This window comes from Pelophylax lessonae (assembly GCF_965119305.1).
Source record: "Pelophylax lessonae genome assembly, chromosome: 11".
Taxonomy (NCBI): domain Eukaryota; kingdom Metazoa; phylum Chordata; class Amphibia; order Anura; family Ranidae; genus Pelophylax; species Pelophylax lessonae.
Window position 1 is genome coordinate 200,647,238 of NC_138778.1, and position 21,957 is coordinate 200,669,194.

At 46.8% G+C, this 21,957-nt stretch overlaps 1 protein-coding gene across 1 annotated transcript; it reads right to left on the reverse strand.

Moving 5' to 3' along the window:
* Positions 1-6,147: 6,147 nt before the first annotated feature.
* Positions 6,148-21,010, reverse strand: RPS21 (ribosomal protein S21). Its single transcript, XM_082271634.1, has 5 exons — positions 20,949-21,010; positions 13,893-13,970; positions 12,549-12,612; positions 8,842-8,913; positions 6,148-6,242 (listed from the first exon to the last, which is right to left on the reverse strand). Exons 2-5 carry the CDS (start codon positions 13,940-13,942, stop codon positions 6,183-6,185), a joined length of 246 nt encoding a protein of 81 aa, XP_082127760.1. The 5' UTR covers positions 13,943-13,970; positions 20,949-21,010; the 3' UTR covers positions 6,148-6,182.
* Positions 21,011-21,957: the final 947 nt, after the last annotated feature.

Below are 21,957 nucleotides of genomic sequence, written 5' to 3' on the forward strand. Positions count from 1 at the left end.
GGGGACCCCCAAGGCTCACCACCCGATGCAGAGAAGTTTCCAACCAACTGCAGTCAGCGTCTGTCTTTTACAGACTGGAAAGAGCTGTGTTCGTTTTTCCGGGTAGAAGGACGTGGCTCCGCCCCCTGTGTACGCCTTCCGGCGTTCCCAGCTCTCCACGAGGTAGCTGGGCTCATCAAACATGGCCGCCCCCATACGGGAGACAATAGACTCCAAAAACATGGCGGCCGGCGTGACCTGAGGACATTCATGCACCCGGTCTACGGCAAAATGGCGGCGGACTGCCGAAATCGTTTTTCCCAGCACATCCACCTGCATCTCTGCTAAGTGGCGGTTTATCGATCTGCAGGAGGTACACTACTAGGATTATACCTCCTATGTCTGCTGTAATACTACAGTCTGCAGGGTAGAGTGTTAGCTCTCAAACCAAGTCCACTTCCCACCAAACACATACTGTATTTACAAGGGGGACTTTTAGTGTGAGATATATACTGACCATGTATGGAGGGGCCCATAATTCATACTGCCTCATAACGAGGAAAAAAGGGAACGTTTACTCACCATACCGAACCGACAGGCACCCTCTCTTCACAATACCCTCTCCACCGGGGTGGGGGGTTGTGGACCACTCCGGACGCCTCGACTCTCTGGTTCCTGGCGTCCAAGCGAGACTTTTAACTCGCAAGGTCAGTCCCTCCAAAGGGACTCCGTCGCGGCCGACCCAGCGCGGAGCTCTGGTCTGCACGCGCTCGTATGCAGAAACCGGGGTGACCACTGGATCTCAACATCCAGCCCGTCGCCCGGCCCCGCATACTTACTTGAATGTGTCGCGGCCGACCAAGCGCAATGCAATTGTCTGCGCGCGCTCGTAGGCCGGCTGGGGTGACCACTAGTGTCGCCCAGTCCGGCGTATTTGCTTGAAGATCTCACAGGAAAAAACACTGGAGAAAACTACCTAAAAAATCTTGCCAGGACCAAAAAGATCCCAGCAAGGAACTTAGGTCCTTACTCCTGACTAGACAGAAAAAAACTGATGCCTTGTAGCAGAGAGAGGGAGGATATACCCTCAGGGACTGCCCCTAAGGTGGAGCCAGAACGTTTTTTCTTTCTGCCTAGTCCTGCTCCTGCGGAGACAACATAACCCAGTTCTTGTGAATCAAGAAGACTACGTCTGTCAATGAGCGACAGAGAAAACCCAATTTGATATTAATCAAGAGGACTGCGTCTGTCAATGAGCGACAGAAAAATATTTTTTTGTATTGTTTTGTTGGAATCAACAGTTTAAGCTGGTACCAAGCAGGGGGTGGGAGAGGAGTTTGATCTCCGCAGACAGTACAGACAGCATGGTGTCCCGTAGCTGGAGAAGCCAGACGTGCCGGCACCGGTTGTTGCATGCTAGTCTTAACTGAATTCAAATTACAATTTAATAATGCTGGCAGAAAGTGTCAGACTGTTGAGTGTCTCTTCAGTGACGGACGGAGGCACTAATGGCTGCAGGTCTCACTAGGAGGCTAAAAGACACATGGAACTGTGACGACAGATGGTTCCGTATGAGCTGTGCTTTGCATTCTGCACTGCCTTGCAGTTGGGCTATGTCTGTGTAGTCCATAAGCTCCAGTGGCCAGGACACACAGCCCTCTGAGGACCCATGAAGGACCTCTGGCCGCCAGATCTCCTCTTCCCTGCCAACTTGCCTGGACTTTCTCTGCTGAGGCCACTGTTAGCCGGCGAGGAGTCCCTGAATTGCTGCCCTGTGCCCCTGGACTTTGCAGTAATGTATTGTGTCTTGTGATTCTGGACTAAGTCCCTGTTGTACTACATTACTGCAGTGCCTCCGGACTTATCCCTTGCTGTGCCCTATTGGCACCGTGTTATATTTCTGCATGTCCCTCATGGTGTTGGAATTATTGCCCTGTGGCTTTCCCCTTATCTGACTCTGATACTTTTTAAACGCGCAGTAAACCGTTCATTCGATTGGAAACCCAACCCGCTAGCCCCCCCAATCAGAAGCAGTGACAGTATAGATGGCAAAAACTGACAGGGGTTATAATCCACCTTTACTCTATAAAATGAAAAACATTTAGCCTTTGATGACCATTAGTTTCGGTTCACATATATGCGGTGCAGGAACCCTGCGAATCCACTGCGGGTTCCCGCATGGCATTCAACTCACAGGCAGTTCACACTGCCATACGCAAATTGCTGGGGGTGTCAATGCAAAGTTAACGACACCCCCGGATCAGCTCGCATATCACAGTGCAGTTTGGACATGAATCAGATCGCATAGGCGTGAACCACTATGCGATCCGATTCGGACCAAAAAAGGGTCTTATGTGAGTAGTGTCCTAATCCGATGCAAATTCTGCCATACAATATGTATGGCTGAATTTGCATCACAGACATCGCGTGTGATTTTCAGAGCAGTGCTCTACGAATTACATGCGATGTCTGTCATCGCACTAACGTGAACTGGGACTTGCAGCAATTTGAGTTAAATTAGTTCTTCCATTGAATTTGATTACATGAGCCAGCCTGTGCTTCCCACATCAATGAGCCTTGGGACACTTAGTAGGTCCTAATCCCTGCAGACCAGGACATCGCAAAGGAGCTGCAGTTTTGGAGTTTTTCAAACCCAGTCATGTAGCCATTACAACTTGGCCCTTGTGAAAACCACCTAATCCATATGATTGGCCATTTTTTTCTGGTTTCAAAACATCAAACAGTTTCTCTCTCTCTTTCTACCTCCCCCCCCCCCCCCTTCTCTTCCCTTCTATATCTGCCCACCCCCACTTTTTTCTTTTACATACCTCCTTTAATAGAAAACTACGGAGATAGTACCATTTATAATACTTCTCTTCTACCTAGTTTTGAATTGTTGTACTATTACCACACGTACCTAGCGGCTGCATCCGCATTTCCTTGTTATCTATTTTCTTCTAAATACCAATAAAAATGTATTAAAAAATAAATAAAAAAATTTCGAAACAGGTTTACTTGTTGTCCCCTACCCAATTTCAGGTGTCATTGTAACAAGAAAATCTGGTATTCACTTTACCGGTCAGTGGTCATAAGGTTATGGTTGATCAGTGAATACGCTCCTTTGTTCAGAAAAAATATACAATTTTTCTAAAGGTACAAAAAAGGAGGCAGCTCTGAGAATTCATTCACAAGCTCAACAGATAGAGGGGGGGGGGGGGGGGGGGGTACTGAGCTAACTTGGTTTAGCAATGGAAAGCCCCTTTATTTCCATGAATTACAGAAATAAATCACTGGAGCTAAAGATACCAAACGATTAACAGGACTTTATAGACTAAACCCCATTTTGGATTTGATAGGGCTTGAAAGCCTTTCATGTCCTCGCTGGATTCAGTGTCCAAACAGAAATGATCAAAGATGTTCTAGTGGTCACCAGACTAGGTGGTGGCTTATCCTCCAATGTGGTAACCTGCAGTAATAGGATTGGGAGTTTTCCTCACTTGTGGTTGCTTCTCTGGGAAAGGGAAATCTAACAGAAGACATAGCAAAAAGGACAAGTTTAAACTCTACCTAAAGCTGGCCACGCTCTGGTAGAATTTACATCCAGCCCTCGTTCACACCTAACACGGGTTTGAAATCGAAATTCAGCTGAACTCAAACCCGCATTTCATTGTGAATTGGGGGGCGATTTAAATGATATCTGTACAGGTTCATGCACAGATGTCTACTGAAATCGCCCCCGAACACGCCAAATGTAATGCAGGAACTATTTTTGGAAGTCGGTGTGGCGCTGCACCGACTGGGACTGGGCAATAGGCTGCATTTGGTATGTGATTTGACATGTCAAATCGCACCGATGTACATGGGGGCTGAAATTGTTAAAACATTCGTTCAATTTTCTAATTACTTGTGAGTTTTCTAAATACTTCTGAATAACTCTACAACCACTTCACAATTCTGTGATTCACATTTTGCTCTTAAGTAGACTAAAACACATGTGGTAACCCTTAAAAAAAACACTGACCGCCACTCATTGCCCCGAAAAAGCCACACTACTTTTTACAAGGTGAACTTAAAGTGTTACTAAACCCATAAGAGAAAAATCAGTCTGTATATGCAGTGAAGCATGCATGTAGAACCCTGTATATGCAGTAAAGCATGCATGTAGAACCCTGTATATGCGGTAAAGCATGCATGTAGAACCCTGTATATGCGGTAAAGCATGCATGTAGAACCCTGTATATGCGGTAAAGCATGCATGTAGAACCATGTATATGCGATAAAGCATGCATGTAGAACCCTGTATATGCGGTAAAGCATGCATGTAGAACCCTGTACATGCGGTAAAGCATGCATGTAGAACCCTGTACATGCGGTAAAGCATGCATGTAGAACCCTGTATATGCGGTAAAGCATGCATGTAGAACCCTGTATATGCGGTAAAGCATGCATGTAGAACCCTGTATATGCGGTAAAGCATGCATGTAGAACCCTGTATATGCGGTAAAGCATGCATGTAGAACCCTGTATATGCGGTAAAGCATGCATGTAGAACCCTGTATATGCGGTAAAGCATGCATGTAGAGCCCTGTATATGCGGTAAAGCATGCATGTAGAGCCCTGTATATGCGGTAAAGCATGCATGTAGAACCCTGTATATGCGGTAAAGCATGCATGTAGAACCCTGTATATGCGGTAAAGCATGCATGTAGAACCGAGGGGGGTAATACTCTGCATTATGTAAAAAGGCTGTTTGAGGGCCTTCTCTGATCCTCCCCCTTCTTCCGCTAACCCCAATCCATCTTCTGATAGAACAGAGCCTTAGGGGCACTCTGCACATGCTCGTTTTGGTGTGTATTGCTAGAGCGTTTTTTCCTTGGGAGGGTGCATGTGATCAGCACAGGCCAATCAGCACTGTCCAAAGTCAGGGGTCATACAGCCTTATATGACAGTCAGAGCAAAATCAAAACTCCTCCTACAAGCTTTAACCAGACACTGGAAGAAGTCACAAGACAGCTATATACTGCTGATGAGAAAAGTTATTTAGCCGTTTATATTTACTAAAATAATTGCCTTTCCATGTTCTGTGTACTGTGGGAAAGGCAATTATTTTAGTAAATATAAACGGCTAAAATAATTGCCTTTCCCACAGTACACCGGTCCATCCCCCGGTCCATCGCGGTTCAGTTTTTGCGATCCTGGTATATTGCGTTTTTTTTGTAATGTTATTTTACTATATAAATCATTAAAAATGAAAGATTTTTGTGTTTTTCATAGCTCTTGCTATGTCTCTCAGTATCTTTTATGTGTTTAAATGAGTTTCTATTGTTTTAAAAGTGTGTTTAAAGACCTTAAAATGCTTTTACACGTACAGTGACAGTAAAAAAAACACGCCTACAATGCATTTTAATAGGGTTTTTCTATTTCACAGATTTTCACTTTTCGCGGCTGGGACAGGAACGTAACCCCCGCAATGGAGGGGGGTTTACTGTATAGTGAATGCAGGCTCCTGGGTTTAAGTAACCCTTTGGTTGGGTGAGCCAGTGCCTTGCAGCTTCCCATTTCACTCGACTGTACCAATATAAGGACCATTAACAGCTCAAAAAATAAAACTCGTTTTCCATTTTTTTTTTTTCTTAACATTTTATTTTTCCTTATAAAGGTTCATTTCAAAGGTTTCATGGTTTAGAAGTTCCTAGAAGAGAACGAAAAAAAAAAGCAATTAGTGATATGCATGACATAGAAAACCAGATTCCACTAACAAATGCAGATTGGGGTTTACCCCAAACCACCTCCCCCCAATCTTTAGTTTTCCAAATATATTGATAAAGCACTCTGGGCTCCAAACTATGATCTGGAGCCAACCAGGGGTTGACTACTGTGGCAGCCCTCGTATGACAAGAAAGGTAGAGGAGTCATGTCTCCCATACCTGAAGTGTGAGGTAAATATAGCAACAGTGAAGAAAAGAAAAAGACAAGTTTTGTGTACACAAAGGAACATAATAGTTTTATCTGTTCTCCACCCAAACTGAGGTGATGAAAACTGTTCCTGGAGCAAAGTTTTAAGCTAGGACTGACAGGGCAATAACTGTACACAGCCCTTGTACCATCATCTGCAAAAATCTCATCATCCTTTTCACCACACAAACTTTTTGAAGAATTAGCGAGAAGTTTAAAGAATTCGCTATTTAACCATTAGCCAAAACTTACTTTGAAACAATGCCATCAGCTTTTGCCAGCCTGAGAATGGCATCATTAGATTCACCCTGTTAAAAAACAAAAAACAAAACTGATTTAAAGAGAACAGTCTGCATGTAAAAAATGCTAATGCTATGAAGTTGCAACGCGTACGAAGGGGGAGGAGACGGTGACATCACCCGCCATCCATCGCGGCCAGTTGCTGATCTGTGTACCGCTGTCCATTGTGCACTGTGTTACAGTGCCTATTAAGATAATTTTATACATTATATTTTATGGAGCAATAAAGTGTTTTTTAACGGTTTAAGCACTATGTCTGGATCATCTATCTTTTATGGATGCATGGATTGTCCCTGCTGAGCAGAAGTATTATCTGGATATGTGAAGAGGTCTAACTGTCATATTAAGATCCACGGATATTCCTTTTAGGATCCCTTTGTAAGAGAGTCTTAAGCTGCGATAGCCCGTCTGGTGAAACAGGGGCTAACATTAAAGTGAGATAACAGTGTGACTGGGATTGGGACAGCACAGATCTGAACCCATGTGCATGGTCACTATATCTTCACTTTGGGACTTTATCTTCGGTTTTTGATTTATTTATATTAGTATTTATTTTGTTAGCGCTGCACCAATTCTGTTTTTAAATGCTATGAAGTCCACAGACACTTTAGGCCTTCAGGCTTCAAGGGGGCAAGACTGGTCAGTGGGAGTAAACCATGCACCATCATTTGTGTCAAAAGGAGGAATTGTGCCCCATCATTGGAATTGTGCCCAAATTGCCAGATAAAGGCAAGCAAAGGGTCACATCTGGCCCCCGGCCACAGTTTGGGAGAGCACTGGGAGTAAGAGGGTTATAATCCCCATCAGTTTTTGTCATCTGTGTCCCATTGGGGAGATTTACCCTTACTTCCTGTTCTATAGCAAAACAGGAAGTAAGGAAATCTATAGGTTTTAGAGATACTTAGGAACAGTAAAATGGTCATGGCTGTATTGCTGCTGTCACCCAGCTGGTGAGATATTCCATCACTTTCTGTTAATTGTGACAAAACAGGAGACTAGGGAATTGGTGGTCACTGAACAGGAAGGCATGTAAAAATCTAAGAACAACTTTGATTTTGAGTGAGCAGGCAGTACCTAATGAAGGTAGAATCACGTGCTCCTTGTCCTACAAGACCTGGGTAATTTACTCCGATATTTTATACGAGGAACGACTCACTCTAACCAACAGGGCAATGCCTATATCCATAGGAAAACACGGGGAACAAAGGAGACACCGATCATAGAAGCAAACTAAAAGGAAGCAGTGACTTATTTCAGCACGGTCTTTAAGGCCAATTGCACAAATTAGACCAGTAAAGTCATATTGAAATAATTAATAAAATCAAATTATATTGAAATAATCCAAAACAATCAATCTTCAAATTGTACTATCACACATGTCTATATTCTTGACTACCTTTCTATACTGTCCAAGGTCTGAGGGGGATACATATCCCCAAAATGCATCTGCCTTTCAGAAAAATGTTAATATTTTAGATTGTTAGTGTCGGATGTTGGTTTGTGGCGCTACCTACTAAGTGAGAATGTGTAAAAATGTGAAATTTATCTAAATAAAAATGTAAAAAATTATATAAAATGTTGCCCATGTAGTGCTGTTTTTCATAAGGGTGCTGTTGTGCATAAATGAATATATATATCAACTCAAATCACAAGTACAAGTATAAAATACCACATATAAATTGACATTCTTTGGAACGCTCTACCCCAATCTGTCCGACTGTCCCCTAATCTATCCATCTTTAGACGATCCCTGAAAACCCTTCTCTTTAAAGAAGCCTACCTGGCTACTAACTAATAACACTGTTTCACTTTATCCATCAGCTCATCCCCCACAGCTTTTACCTTTTGTATCAATTGACCCACCCTTTTACATTGTAAGCTCTAACGAGCAGGGCCCTCCGATTCCTCTTTTCCAAATTGTTTTGTAACTGTAAATGTCTGCCTTAACTTTAAGCGCTGCGAAAACTGTTGGCGCTATATAAATCCTGAATAATAATATGTGCAACGTGCTTATGAAAGTGCTAGTGCTATATGTGCAGCCGCTCCAGACGTCAGTGACGAAACGCAGAGGGAGGGGACTAGCATCAATATGTCACTTCTGTTTTTTGTGGTTCACGGCCGTGGAACACGGAAGCGCCACGGTAACGCTGACTGCTGGACATAGATATTCTTAACTGTAAGTTACTGCTTTATTTCAATAAAATATATGGAAGTACTACACTATTGGGCATCCTATCCTATATCATTTTTATTTAGCTAAATTTCACATTTTTACACATTCTCACTTAGTAGGTAGCGCCACAAACCAACATCCCACACTAACATTCTGATACCGTATCCAAAATCTCAAGGGGTAAGCAGCTCACACCTCCATATTTTATAGTTTTTCCGTAGCGCTGGTCTTAGTTTTTTTTTTCTTCTAATATTTTAGATTGCTGGCAAGATCTTGCATGGAGAGATTTTCCTTTGTTTCCTGTCCAGACCGAAAGCAAGGGCAAACCAATCCAATGGAGTTAAACCTGAGGGGTTCTAACACCTTCCTGTTCTGCCCTAAAGTTTTAACTTTTAATTTTATAGACTAGCACTCATAAGTACTGCCTCACTTACCATCCTACGAATGCTGCCGCAGATCGCGTAGGTCTTGTACTGGCCAGTTACTCTGCCTGTTGTCTTGTCAACCTAGAAGAGAAAGACGCTGATCATGCTGTCCTAGGATGGCCCCTGTCACCACCTAGTTTGCAGTTCTGCCTTATTCTGTAGTAGTAGGTATGTGTGAGATCCCAGCTATACACAGCACATGGTTATCAAGAAGCACAACTCAAGACTGATTTTGCCTATAGTTACCACTTTACAGTAAAAACTTCCTTTGCCCATGCAGGGAAAAAAAAAAAGCTGTAAATCACAACTAGATACAAAAAAGGTTTTTATAACTAACACCTCTTCAATAACATCATGCTGATAATTTTCACATAATTCTCTCAACACATTAAAAGTGTTAGGCCCAAATGGAATTTTATAACTTGAGCCAAACATAGAAGGAGGACTTGGGACAGGCTTCTAATTAGGATTCAAGATAACAGGGATTACAGAGTCAGAAGCGTGGTCCAGAGAAAGATAAGCTTTGGTACATTCTGCTCCACAAAGGAGAATATTTCACATTCTCATCTCCCACTGAAAGCTGACCAGAATAAAACGGAAGTCTCCCAACATTTTCAGCTCTGATTACTGAAGGATTAACAATGGATTTCAATTGGAGCCTGCATTTTTTAAAAGAGGAGCCTGCAAAGTATTGTACCTGCGATCAGCCTCCTGCACACAGCTCTGCGCCCATACCTCTGTACGGTCATTTTTAGAAACTGTAGGCAGTGTGAATGAAGAAGCGTGCTGATCAGCATGCTTACCGTTCATTTAAACTGCAAGGTCTGTCTGCTGTAGTGGAAGACAGGACTTGTAATTTCTTCATTCACAGCTTCCTGTAAACAAAATGACAGGGTTGTGCAAGCAGAGCTACACAGCTGCGCAGTTTTCAAAATATGACAGTAGATGCGGGGAGAAGAACCCACACCATGTCACATTCAAGGGGTACTAGAACATGTAACACCCTAAATATGAGCGTAACACGTTCTAAAAGGTGAACTTAGCCTTTAAATTGGGTAGCATGGCGGCCAAGTGGCAAGTACATTTGCTATGTAGTGCAATATAGAACACATCTATATACTATTTTTGTGCATTAAATTGGCTATAAAAACTGGAAACTACCGTATATACTCGAGTATAAGTCGACCCGAGTACAAGCCGAGGCCCCTACTTTTACCACAAAAAGATGGGAAAAATGATTGACTCGAGTATAAGCCTAGGGTGAGAATGCAGGGCGGCTGGCATGGCACAGGAGAATGCAGGGCGGCTGGCATGGCACAGGAGAATGCAGGGCGGCTGGCATGGCACAGGAGAATGCAGGGCGGCTGGCATGGCACAGGAGAATGCAGGGCGGCTGGCATGGCACAGGAGAATGCAGGGCGGCTGGCATGGCACAGGAGAATGCAGGGCGGCTGGCATGGCACAGGAGAATGCAGGGCGGCTGGCATGGCACAGGAGAATGCAGGGCGGCTGGCATGGCACAGGAGAATGCAGGGCGGCTGGCATGGCACAGGAGAATGCAGGGCGGCTGGCATGGCACAGGAGAATGCAGGGCGGCTGGCATGGCACAGGAGAATGCAGGGCGGCTGGCATGGCACAGGAGAATGCAGGGCGGCTGGCATGGCACAGGAGAATGCAGGGCGGCTGGCATGGCACAGGAGAATGCAGGGCGGCTGGCATGGCACAGGAGAATGCAGGGCGGCTGGCATGGCACAGGAGAATGCAGGGCGGCTGGCATGGCACAGGAGAATGCAGGGCGGCTGGCATGGCACAGGAGAATGCAGGGCGGCTGGCATGGCACAGGAGAATGCAGGGCGGCTGGCATGGCACAGGAGAATGCAGGGCGGCTGGCATGGCACAGGAGAATGCAGGGCGGCTGGCATGGCACAGGAGAATGCAGGGCGGCTGGCATGGCACAGGAGAATGCAGGGCGGCTGGCATGGCACAGGAGAATGCAGGGCGGCTGGCATGGCACAGGAGAATGCAGGGCGGCTGGCATGGCACAGGAGAATGCAGGGCGGCTGGCATGGCACAGGAGAATGCAGGGCGGCTGGCATGGCACAGGAGAATGCAGGGCGGCTGGCATGGCACAGGAGAATGCAGGGCGGCTGGCATGGCACAGGAGAATGCAGGGCGGCTGGCATGGCACAGGAGAATGCAGGGCGGCTGGCATGGCACAGGAGAATGCAGGGCGGCTGGCATGGCACAGGAGAATGCAGGGCGGCTGGCATGGCACAGGAGAATGCAGGGCGGCTGGCATGGCACAGGAGAATGCAGGGCGGCTGGCATGGCACAGGAGAATGCAGGGCGGCTGGCATGGCACAGGAGAATGCAGGGCGGCTGGCATGGCACAGGAGAATGCAGGGCGGCTGGCATGGCACAGGAGAATGCAGGGCGGCTGGCATGGCACAGGAGAATGCAGGGCGGCTGGCATGGCACAGGAGAATGCAGGGCGGCTGGCATGGCACAGGAGAATGCAGGGCGGCTGGCATGGCACAGGAGAATGCAGGGCGGCTGGCATGGCACAGGAGAATGCAGGGCGGCTGGCATGGCACAGGAGAATGCAGGGCGGCTGGCATGGCACAGGAGAATGCAGGGCGGCTGGCATGGCACAGGAGAATGCAGGGCGGCTGGCATGGCACAGGAGAATGCAGGGCGGCTGGCATGGCACAGGAGAATGCAGGGCGGCTGGCATGGCACAGGAGAATGCAGGGCGGCTGGCATGGCACAGGAGAATGCAGGGCGGCTGGCATGGCACAGGAGAATGCAGGGCCGACTGGCATGGCACAGGAGAATGCAGGGCCGACTGGCATGGCACAGGAGAATGCAGGGCCGACTGGCATGGCACAGGAGAATGCAGGGCCGACTGGCATGGCACAGGAGAATGCAGGGCCGACTGGCATGGCACAGGAGAATGCAGGGCCGACTGGCATGGCACAGGAGAATGCAGGGCCGACTGGCATGGCACAGGAGAATGCAGGGCCGACTGGCATGGCACAGGAGAATGCAGGGCCGACTGGCATGGCACAGGAGAATGCAGGGCCGACTGGCATGGCACAGGAGAATCCGGGAATGTGGGCATACTACAGGAGATGCAGTGCTGTGGGCATGGTACAGGTGGACCATGCCCACAGCACTGCATCCCTTGTAGTATGCCCGCAGCCCTGCATAATGGCAGGTAGTGCAGCTGTTTCACTTACCTGTTCCAGAGGCGCCTTCATTTTAAAAAAGGCGATGCCCGGCGCCGACACTTCATTGTGCACGCGCCGCCGCTCGTATATGTTTGGCTATTCCCGGCCTGTCCCGAGCGGCGGCGGCGCATGCCCGGTGACATGTATGCGCCGGGCGGCGCCATTTTTAAAGCTTAAGCACGTCGGAGCGGCCAGAGACTTTTATAAGCAGAGGGGGGGAGTTTTCAGCACAAAAAAATGTGCTGAAAAACTTGGCTTATACTCGAGTATATATGGTAGTTTTGCCATTCTCCACGTCTTCTGCGTCTTCTTGATGACAATGGGTTATCCCAGATTGGGCAAATTCAGACCCTGAACAAATCCAACCCCCCCAAAAAAATAAGAGGCGGCAGACTACAACCTGAATTTTACATTCCTTGCCCACAGAACCAGCTTTCACTCCCTACAAAGTCGCATAAATCAATGAGATGACATGAAGCTGCTTACCTCTGCAATATTCATCTGGATGGAAGCATGGTCCTTGGCACCAATGATTCGGTTGCTGGCAGAACTAAAGGTTAAAAAAAAAAAAAAAGGTCAGGAACAGAATTGCACTGCAGAGGCTGTTCTAAAATGAAGATGCACCCCCCATTTCAACTCCAAAACGGAAATTCAGTAGAATGTGCCAAAGGAGAACATGTCATTTCAGGAATACTTTTTAGTTTCATTCCTTTTCCACCAAAACAAAATTTAAACTCAAATTATCAGATACCTTTTTATATATCAATTAACTTGGATATTTAAAGAGGAAGTAAAGCCTTTTTTGCCACTTGTACCTACAGGTAAGCCTATAAAGGATTAATAAAGTTTTTTGTCTTAAAATAACGATGGTATATCATTATGCAGAGCAGTCCCTTGTAGGCACTGTCTGCTGCTCCTTCCTTTGGGTGTTCCCTTAGCGAGCCGAGTGCCCATGGTTCCCACTGCTGTCAGTGTATCCTGTAAGACCAGAAGTGAAATGAACAGTGGTGTTGGAGAGGTGAGAGAAGTTGGGTAAGTGTTTAGGGATAGGGGTGGGCAAGATTAGCAGAGAGTTTAACCTTAATGCAGAGAATGCATTAAGGTGGATCTCCACCCGCAGCCCCCATCCCCCCCTTGTTGTGTTCCGTAGGTTTGATACTCATCCACCCAGATGATCCACTTGTTCTCTGCCACCTCAGTCCCATGCCATCGTATTGATATCAAGGCTCTACCTGGTTCAGACAGCGTGCCTACCGATGATGTGGTGCTAGGCACGCCCCCTATTTCTGAATAAGACGTTTTGCCTCCTGGGGTAAGGTGAGGAGGGAAGAAGTCTCTCCTGAGGGCGAAGATCCGCTTTAAAATATAAAAAACACTAACCTTTTGATTTTATAAGAACTTATAAAATCCTCTTTTTTCTTACTTTGTCAGTAACCAGAATAAAGGGTGTGACTCAACTCAAAGGTGACAGACCAATAAAAACCTGCCAGAGGGTCTATTCCCTTCTCTACTCCATCCAAAATAAAATAATTTGTCTTTACACAATAAAAACCAAGTTCGGGAAAGCATGTGTTCCCTGTATTAGTATTAAGAGTTCGGTCATATAAAGATTCTACAGCCAAGCTTTTTAACAGCAGCGGTCAGTATTCTGAATGTACATGTCTTAAATGGAGGCTTATGAGAACATTTATAAAAAGGATGGACAACCATAACATTCAATCGTACTAATATGGACTGCAGGAAGGATAAACAATTAAAATGGAGTATAGGGAGTACAGTGACAGCCATCAAAGACTAAGCTGAAATAATGAAGAATCAAAAAATTCCTACCATTTACGGGGGACATACAAGTCCACGAATTCACCGGCATCGTTCTGCATGTTGCACCTTGGTTACAGTCACGAGGACCTAATAAGAAGGAAGATTTTAAACAGGTTTTAATCATACTTTGTTCAGTACTCAGTGCTAAGACACCCAGTTACCCTTCTATTAAAACCTAAGAAAGACTGCAGGTACTGCTAAACTGGTTACACAGTCATGGTGCCTGTCTGCTGTGACAGGTCAGCTTTAGTTTGGAATTATTATACAGGATTTATTTAGCGCTAACAGTTTACAATATGAGGGAAGACAACACAGTTACAATACAATTCAACACAGGAGGAATTGGAGGGCTTTGCTTGTTAGAGCTTACAAGAATGTGATTGTTCCGGTCCCAAACCTACATGTTAACCACTTGGCCACTGCTCACATTGCTGCTACGTCGCTGGACTCCTCCCCCTGTAGGCGACGCACGCGCTCCCGCTGTTTTCATTCTCATTCCGATTGTCGGGGAATCAAGTGAGGAGATCCGCCCGCCTGTGTAAACAGAGCGGGCGGATCTCCTAAGTGACAGGCAGGGACAGATAGCATGGTTCAGCATAGCTGAACATCCGATCTGTCCCTGACTCACTCAGTCACCTCCCCCCCCCACATGTTAGTAAGCACCAGGCATACATTAACCCCTCCCTCTCCAATAAAATTAACCTGTTCCCTGCCAGTGTCATTTTTACAGTAAGTGCATATATATATATATATATATATATATATATATATAGCACTGGTTACTGCAGTAATGTCACTGGTCCACCCAAAAGTGTCAAAAATGTCAGTCAAGGGTCCGATCTGTCCGCCGCAATGTCGCAGTCCCGCAAAAAAAAAAAAAAGTCGCAGATCACCGCCATTACGCGTTAAAAAAAAAAACACCAAAAATGACAGAAATCTTTCCCGTAGTTAGTAAACGCAATAACTTTTGCGCAAACCAATCAAAATACGCTTATCGTGATTTTTTTTACCAAACATAGGTAGCAAAATTGGCCAAAAATTTAAAAAGAAAATTAGATTTTTACATTTTTTTGGGGGGAATTTCATATAAAAAAATGTTAAAAATATTGTTATTTTTTCAAAATAAACGCTCTTTTTTGTTTATAGCGCAAAAAGTAAAAATCGCACAGGTGATCAAATACCACCAAAAGAAAGCTCTATTTGTGGGAAAAAAAGGACGTAAATTTCGTTTGGGTACGGCGTCGCACGACCGCGCAATTTTCAGTTAAATTCACACAGTGCCGAATCGCAAAAAGTGGCCCAGACGTAAGACAGCAAAATCCTCCGGTGGTAAAGTGGTTAAGACCTAGCTCAGTGCCACATCCATGGTAAAGTAACGAATACAGAATGTCATGCCATATAGAAAGGACCCATATACCGCAGAATGAATGGGGCCCCAGCATCCCTAATATACAGATTCTCAGGCTATGAATATATACAGGGCCTGAGCTGAAGTATACGTCTCCTCCAGTCATGTAACCTTCATGAGGCAGGCTGAGACCCAGGATTTTACATGGTACAGATGGAAAGTGCATCTAAACCCCCTTTTCATCTGATATAACATTTACACACCTAAGGTGACCCTTGGACAGAAGTGTTAGTCCCCATGTGCACAGGGCGTTAGAAAAAAAAAAAAACGAGCTGCAAAGCCACTACCAACGGCAGGAAAAAGCGGCTGTAAAAACCTACTTTTAGTAGCTTTTTTGCATTGCAGTTAATCCATGTTTAGCCGTGTTGGCTTTTAGCAGTGTTTCATTGCCTCTATTCAAATTCAATGGTTCCTTATGAGAGCTGCCTTAACTGATTCAACTCAGCCCATTGATTTGAATAGAAGTCGCATTCCAAGTCAGATCATAAAGATCCAAGCAAAAGTGAAAAAAGGTAACCCCACTTTTTTTTTTTTTTTTTAAATCTTGGCGTGGGGTTCCCCTTCAAGATCCTCAGAGCACAAGTTGCACCACAAGTCAGATCATCATGATCTAACTTGGATGCGACTTCTATTCAAATCAATAGGCTTTCATAGGGGACCATAGATTTTGAAATGGCAAAAAAAAAACTGCTTGACCTGGTTTAGCGCTGTATCCAGCGTTAAGCAGCGTCTGGTGTTTCTACAGCTACAACGCCGGTCCTCAGAACGTGCTGGCCCTGGGGTTTTTTTTTGCAGCTTGAGAAACACCTATGCCACTTACAGCTCCTAAAAGCCTATGTGTGCATGAGGCCATAGAATAACATAGAAAGGCATTTTTAACCACTTCCCGCGAATCAACGTACCTGTATATCGGCTTGAAGTGGTTGTACCGGGAAGATGCCTGCAGCTGCAAATCCAGCTTTGTGCGGGACTTCAACCAGCCGGACGTCCTGGCTGGTTGCTCAGGTCTCCCAGTAGAACTGGGAGTCCCCTGCTGCCCACTGGGATAATAGACAAGCGGCTCCCGAGCCACTTCGCCTGTTTTCGTCTGAAAGCCGACCTCCAGCTCTAAAGAACGCTACTGGGATGATGCCTGCAGCTCCCATCCCACCGAGAGACCTGAGCAACCAGCCGGCACAGCCGCCGGCTGGTTGGAGTCCCGAACAAAGCCAGATTCAAGTTTGATTGGGTCTCCGATGTATTAACCCAGAAGCGACGTCATGACACCACTTCCCGTTTATCCGGTGGCTAACTGCCAAATTAAAAAAAAACAAAAACTGGCAAGTAATCAGAAATGCCGATTTTGGCGTTTTGAATACTTTGAAGTGCAGTGGAGGGGTTTGGGGTCTTTAGACCCCCAGATCCTTCCATAAAGAGTACCTGTCACTGCCTATTACTGTCACAAGGGATGTTTACATTGCTTGTGACAACAATAAAAGTGATCAGATTTAAAAAAAAAAAAAAAAACTTGTTAAAAAATTAAAGATGTAATAAAATAGGGAAAACATTTTTCTAAAAACACCACCATCGCCGTCAACTAACGCACGAAAGAAAAAACATACGCAAATCTCGCTGGCAAATTAAAACAGTGCTCAAACCATACGTGAGGTATCGCTGCAATCGCCAGAGCAATAATTCTAAAAAAAAAAAAACCCTATGCTGTAACTCTAAGCCTTCACCTATGGAGGTTTTTAAGTACCGCAGTTTGTCGCCATTCCATGAGCGTGCAATTTTAAACCATAATGTTAGGTATCTATTTACTCGGCATCACATCTTTCACAAAACAAAAAAAATTGGGCTAACTCTACTGTTTAGTATTTTTTTAAATGCAGTGAAATTTATTTTTTCCAAAAAAACTGTTTGAAAGACAGCGTGACAAAAAAATATTGCAGCAACCGCCTTTTTATTCTCCAGAGTATTTGCTAAAAAAAAAAATATATAAATATATTAGGCCTGCGGAATATAATTGCCGAATCGATGCATCGCGATGCGACCCTTCGCGATTCTGCATCGATTCGGGGTGACTGCAAAATCGATTAGCTTGACGTCACTTCCGGGGTTGGGCGACGCTGGCGCTTGATGAGAGTGGCAGGGGTCGGGCTTACGAACACGGAGCGCCTCGTGGGAGGAGGAGGAGAGCGGAGCCTGCAGAGCAACCCGACCCACGGACTGCCACCCCCCATGGACTGGCCGAGGAGGCCCTGCTTTGCGCCTGTACCGTGCACTGCACGAGTCAGATCGCCAAATGCCCGACATGAGGCTCATCACCCAGGACCTGTCCGAGCCCTACTCTTAACACCTCCCGGCTAGGCTACCGCTACTTCACCCACAACTGGCTGCAGCTCTGCTTCCTGGTAAGTCGGGGCACTACAGGGCCCCGCATTCCTCCTTACCAGGGCCTGCTATAATACAACTAGGGGGACTACAGAGCCAAGCATTCCTCCTTACCAGAGCCTGTTCTACTACAACTAGGGGGACTACAGAGCCAAGCATTCCTCCTTACCAGAGCCTGTTCTACTACAACTAGGGGGACTACAGAGCCAAGCATTCCTCCTTACCAGAGCCTACTGTACTACAACTAGGGGGACTACAGAGCCCAGCATTCCTCCTTACCAGAGCCTGTTCTACTACAACTAGGGGGACTACAGAGCCCAGCATTCCTCCTTACCAGGGCCTGCTATAATACAACTAGGGGGACTACAGAGCCAAGCATTCCTCCTTACCAGAGCCTGTTCTACTACAACTAGGGGGACTACAGAGCCCAGCATTCCTCCTTACCAGAGCCTACTGTACTACAACTAGGGGGACTACAGAGCCCAGCATTCCTCCTTACCAGAGCCTGTTCTACTACATCTAGGGGGACTACAGAGCCAAGCATTCCTCCTTACCAGAGCCTACTGTACTACAACTAGGGGGACTACAGAGCCCAGCATTCCTCCTTACCAGAGCCTGTTCTACTACAACTAGGGGGACTACAGAGCCCAGCATTCCTCCTTACCAGAGCCTGTTCTACTACAACTAGGGGGACTACAGAGCCCAGCATTCCTCCTTACCAGAGCCTGTTCTACTACAACTAGGGGGACTACAGAGCCCAGCATTCCTCCTTACCAGAGCCTACTGTACTACAACTAGGGGGGACTACAGAGCCCAGCATTCCTCCTTAGCAGAGCCTGCTATACTACAACTAGGGGGACTACAGAGCCCAGCATGCCTCCTTACCAGGGCCTACGGTACTACAACTAGCATCAGGTAACTCTTCTAACCTGATGTGGCCTGCTCTAAAGGGGGATCTATGGGGGGACCTGCTCTACTAAAGGAGGATCTATGGGGGGACCTGCTCTACTAAAGGGGGATCTATGGCGACCCTGCACTAAAGGGGATCTATTCCATAGACCCCCTTTAGAGCAGGGTCCCCATAGATCCCCTTTAGAGCTCAGTTCCCCTGGATCCCCCTTTAGGGCAGGCCCAGGCTCCCCATAGATCTCCTTTAGAGCAAGGTCCCCATAGTAATCGTGATGCATCGCGGAATCGAATCGCGACCCTAATAATCGTAATCGCATCGAATCGTGAGGTAAGTGAAGATGCGCAGCCCTAATATATATATATATATATATATATATATATACACACACATACACACACAATTCCCCCATCAACCCAGATAGTGCTGACAGGGGAATCCCTCCTGCTGAACAATGGTCTTCTCCCGGGGGGGGGGGGGGAAGCGTTAGCAGCCGCTAGCGATGATCGCAAGAAAATCTGGCAGGCTAGTTGTACCCAAGTTGATCAATCACCTTAGTACATTCACCTCTCTATTAACAGTTTGAATCTCAGTCGGTTCCTGCTGAACCATTGATGGCTGTCCTAAGGAGGAGCAGTTGGTCTGGAATAAACATGTCTAAGCCGTGTGTTTAACCACTTTGCGGCGGGCAGCAGCCCCTGGGCAAACCGTCGTAGGTATACGTTGGTGGCACGCAGGAGGCGAGAGCGCGGGGAAGCCGATGCAGCAGGCAGGCGGCTCCAATTGCCTCCTGACACCCGCGATCGCTCCCCACAGAGAGAAGAACTGTTGTAAACACAGCCGACCGTTCTTCTCCCTGAAATGATCACAGCTCCTGCGGTCCTATATAGGAACACAGGTCTTTATGGTCTTCTCACAAGCCACGCCCCTAGTTAGAAACACGCCCCTATAAACACATTTAACCCCTTGATCACCCCCTAGGTTAACCCCTTCCCTGCCAGTGTCATTATTACAGTAACAGAGCATATTTTTAGCACTGATTATTGTAGTAATGTCACTGGTACCCCCAAGTGTCAAAAATGTCAGTTAGGGGTCCGATCTGTCCGCCGCAATGTCGGAGTCCCGCAAAAAAAAAAAAAAAAACGCAGATCGCCATTAGTAAAAAATAAAAATGAAATATTTCCTGTAGTTAGTAGACGCGATAACTTTTGCGCAAACCAATTTAAAATACGCTTATTGCAATTTTTTTTTACCAAAAAGCAGACACCTTCAAGAAAATGGGCGATCTAATTTGTTTTATTTACCAATACGCTTTATGAAATGAAAAGGCTTTAGGAAAATATTACAGAATTTTGGGTACAATAAAAAGGTTGCACCACATAGATATTCATGTCAAACCTTAAAAGTGTGTCACCCTGTAACATTGCAACTTTATTACTACATTTTCCATTGGTGACGCTTTAAAAACCTCTACAGGTCATCAGTTTAGGACTAATAAGACTAAGTGCCGGTTCCCATTGGTGTAATGCGGGAACCCTCTGATTCCACTGTGGGTTCCTGCACTGCCGCACCCGACTCGCAAACAGTTCACACTGCTATATGCGAAATGCTGGGGGTGTCAATACAAAGTTAACACCCCCAGATCAGTTCACATATCGCAGTTTGAACTGTCAGTTTGGACAGGAATCAGGTGAACACCCCATGTGATCCGATTCTGGTGCGGACCAAAAAAAAAGGGTCCTGTGTGACTTTGATCCAAATGTGATGCGAATTCAGCCATGTAATCTGTATGGCTGAATTCCCATTGCACAGACATTGCATGTGATTTGCAGAGCAGTGGGGTGACCAAACTAACCCCCAACCTAAAGCTGGTTGCTATGGGTGACCACACTACCCCCCATCTTGAAGCTGGTTGCTATAGGTGACCACACTTCCCCCCCATCCTGAAGCTGGTTGCTATGGGTGACCATACTACCCCCCCATCCTGAAGCTGGTTGCTATGGGTGACCATACTACCCCCCCTCCCATCCTGAAGCTGGTTGATATAGGTGACCACACTACCCCCCCATACTGAAGCTGGTTGCTATGGGTGACCACACTACCCCCCATCCTGAAGCTGGTTGCTATGGGTGACCATACTACCCCCCCATCCTGAAGCTGGTTGCTATGGGTGACCCCTCTGGGCTGTGTCTGGCTCCGGCCGCCCCACTGCTCTCTCCAGCACACGTGTAGCAATCACAAAACACGCTAAAGAGAGGAAGCGCCCTCATAGGACGGCACGGGGACTCCCCCGCCCCCAAATGGGCATCGCAAAGCCGCACACTGAGCCCTCACAGCCCTTCTAGGAGCGGTTCAGCCCCACAGAGACGAGCCTCACCTCACGTTCGCTGTAATGGCCGACAAGAAAAAGGAGGAAACTCCTCCCCCGGAAGAACTTTATTACATCGGCTCAGGGAATTCTTCCGGGTTACGCCTAAAACGTGTCTCTATGGTAATAGGACTCCGAGAACGCTTTCACTTCTGACCGCTAGGGGGCCGCCGGCTACAGGAGAAGGGCGCCATTCAAAAAGAGACTCAGAAGTGAGGGCGGAGCTAATAAATCACAGATGACCGTAATTGGTAGAAAGTGGAACGTGGGCGGTACACTAGTCAGTCAGTCCAGTCTTCTGTCCCAGAATTCCCTCACCGGGTCATGTGATCCCGTGACTGAAGACTTCTGTGTATGTATCCGAGGAACACCGGTGACACCCCTCCCTCCTCAGGTCACAGGGCTCCCCTAAATACACTCCTTCCTCCTCAGGTCCAGGACCCCCTACAGTCACCCCTCCCTCCTCAGGTCACAGGACCCCACAGACACCCCTTCCTCCTCAGGTCACAGGACCCCCTAAATACACTCCTCCCTCCTCAGGTCACAGGGCTCCCCTACAGACACCCCTCCCTCCTCAGGTCACAGGACCCCCTACAGTCACTTCTCCTTCCTCAGGTCACAGGACTCCCCTACAGACACCCTCCCTCCTCAGGTCACAGGACTCTCCACAGACACCCCTCCCTCCTCAGGTCACAGGACCCCCTAAATACACCCCTCCCTCCTCAGGTCACAGGGCTCCCCTACAGACACCCCTTCCTCCTCAGGTCCAGGACCCCCTACAGTCACCCCTCCCTCCTCAGGTCACAGGACCCCCTACAGTCACCCCTTCCTCCTCAGGTCACAGGACCCCCTAAATACACTCCTCCCTCCTCAGGTCACAGGGCTCCCCTACAGACACCCCTCCCTTCTCAGGTCACAGGACCCCCTAAATACACCCCTCCCTCCTCAGGTCACAGGACCCCCTACAGTCACCCCTCCCTCCTCAGGTCACAGGACCCCCTACAGTCACTTCTCCTTC

Excerpts from the sequence above, each read along its gene's own strand:
- RPS21 (XM_082271634.1), bottom strand. The coding sequence starts at position 13,942 with ATGCAGAACGATGCCGGTGAATTCGTGGACTTGTATGTCCCCCGTAAA. Across the intron at positions 8,914-12,548 it reads TCCAGATGAATATTGCAGAG|GTTGACAAGACAACAGGCAG; the intron begins GTAAGCAGCTTC and ends TTTCTCTTCTAG. Across the intron at positions 6,243-8,841 it reads GCGGCAGCATTCGTAGGATG|GGTGAATCTAATGATGCCAT; the intron begins GTAAGTGAGGCA and ends GTTTTTTAACAG.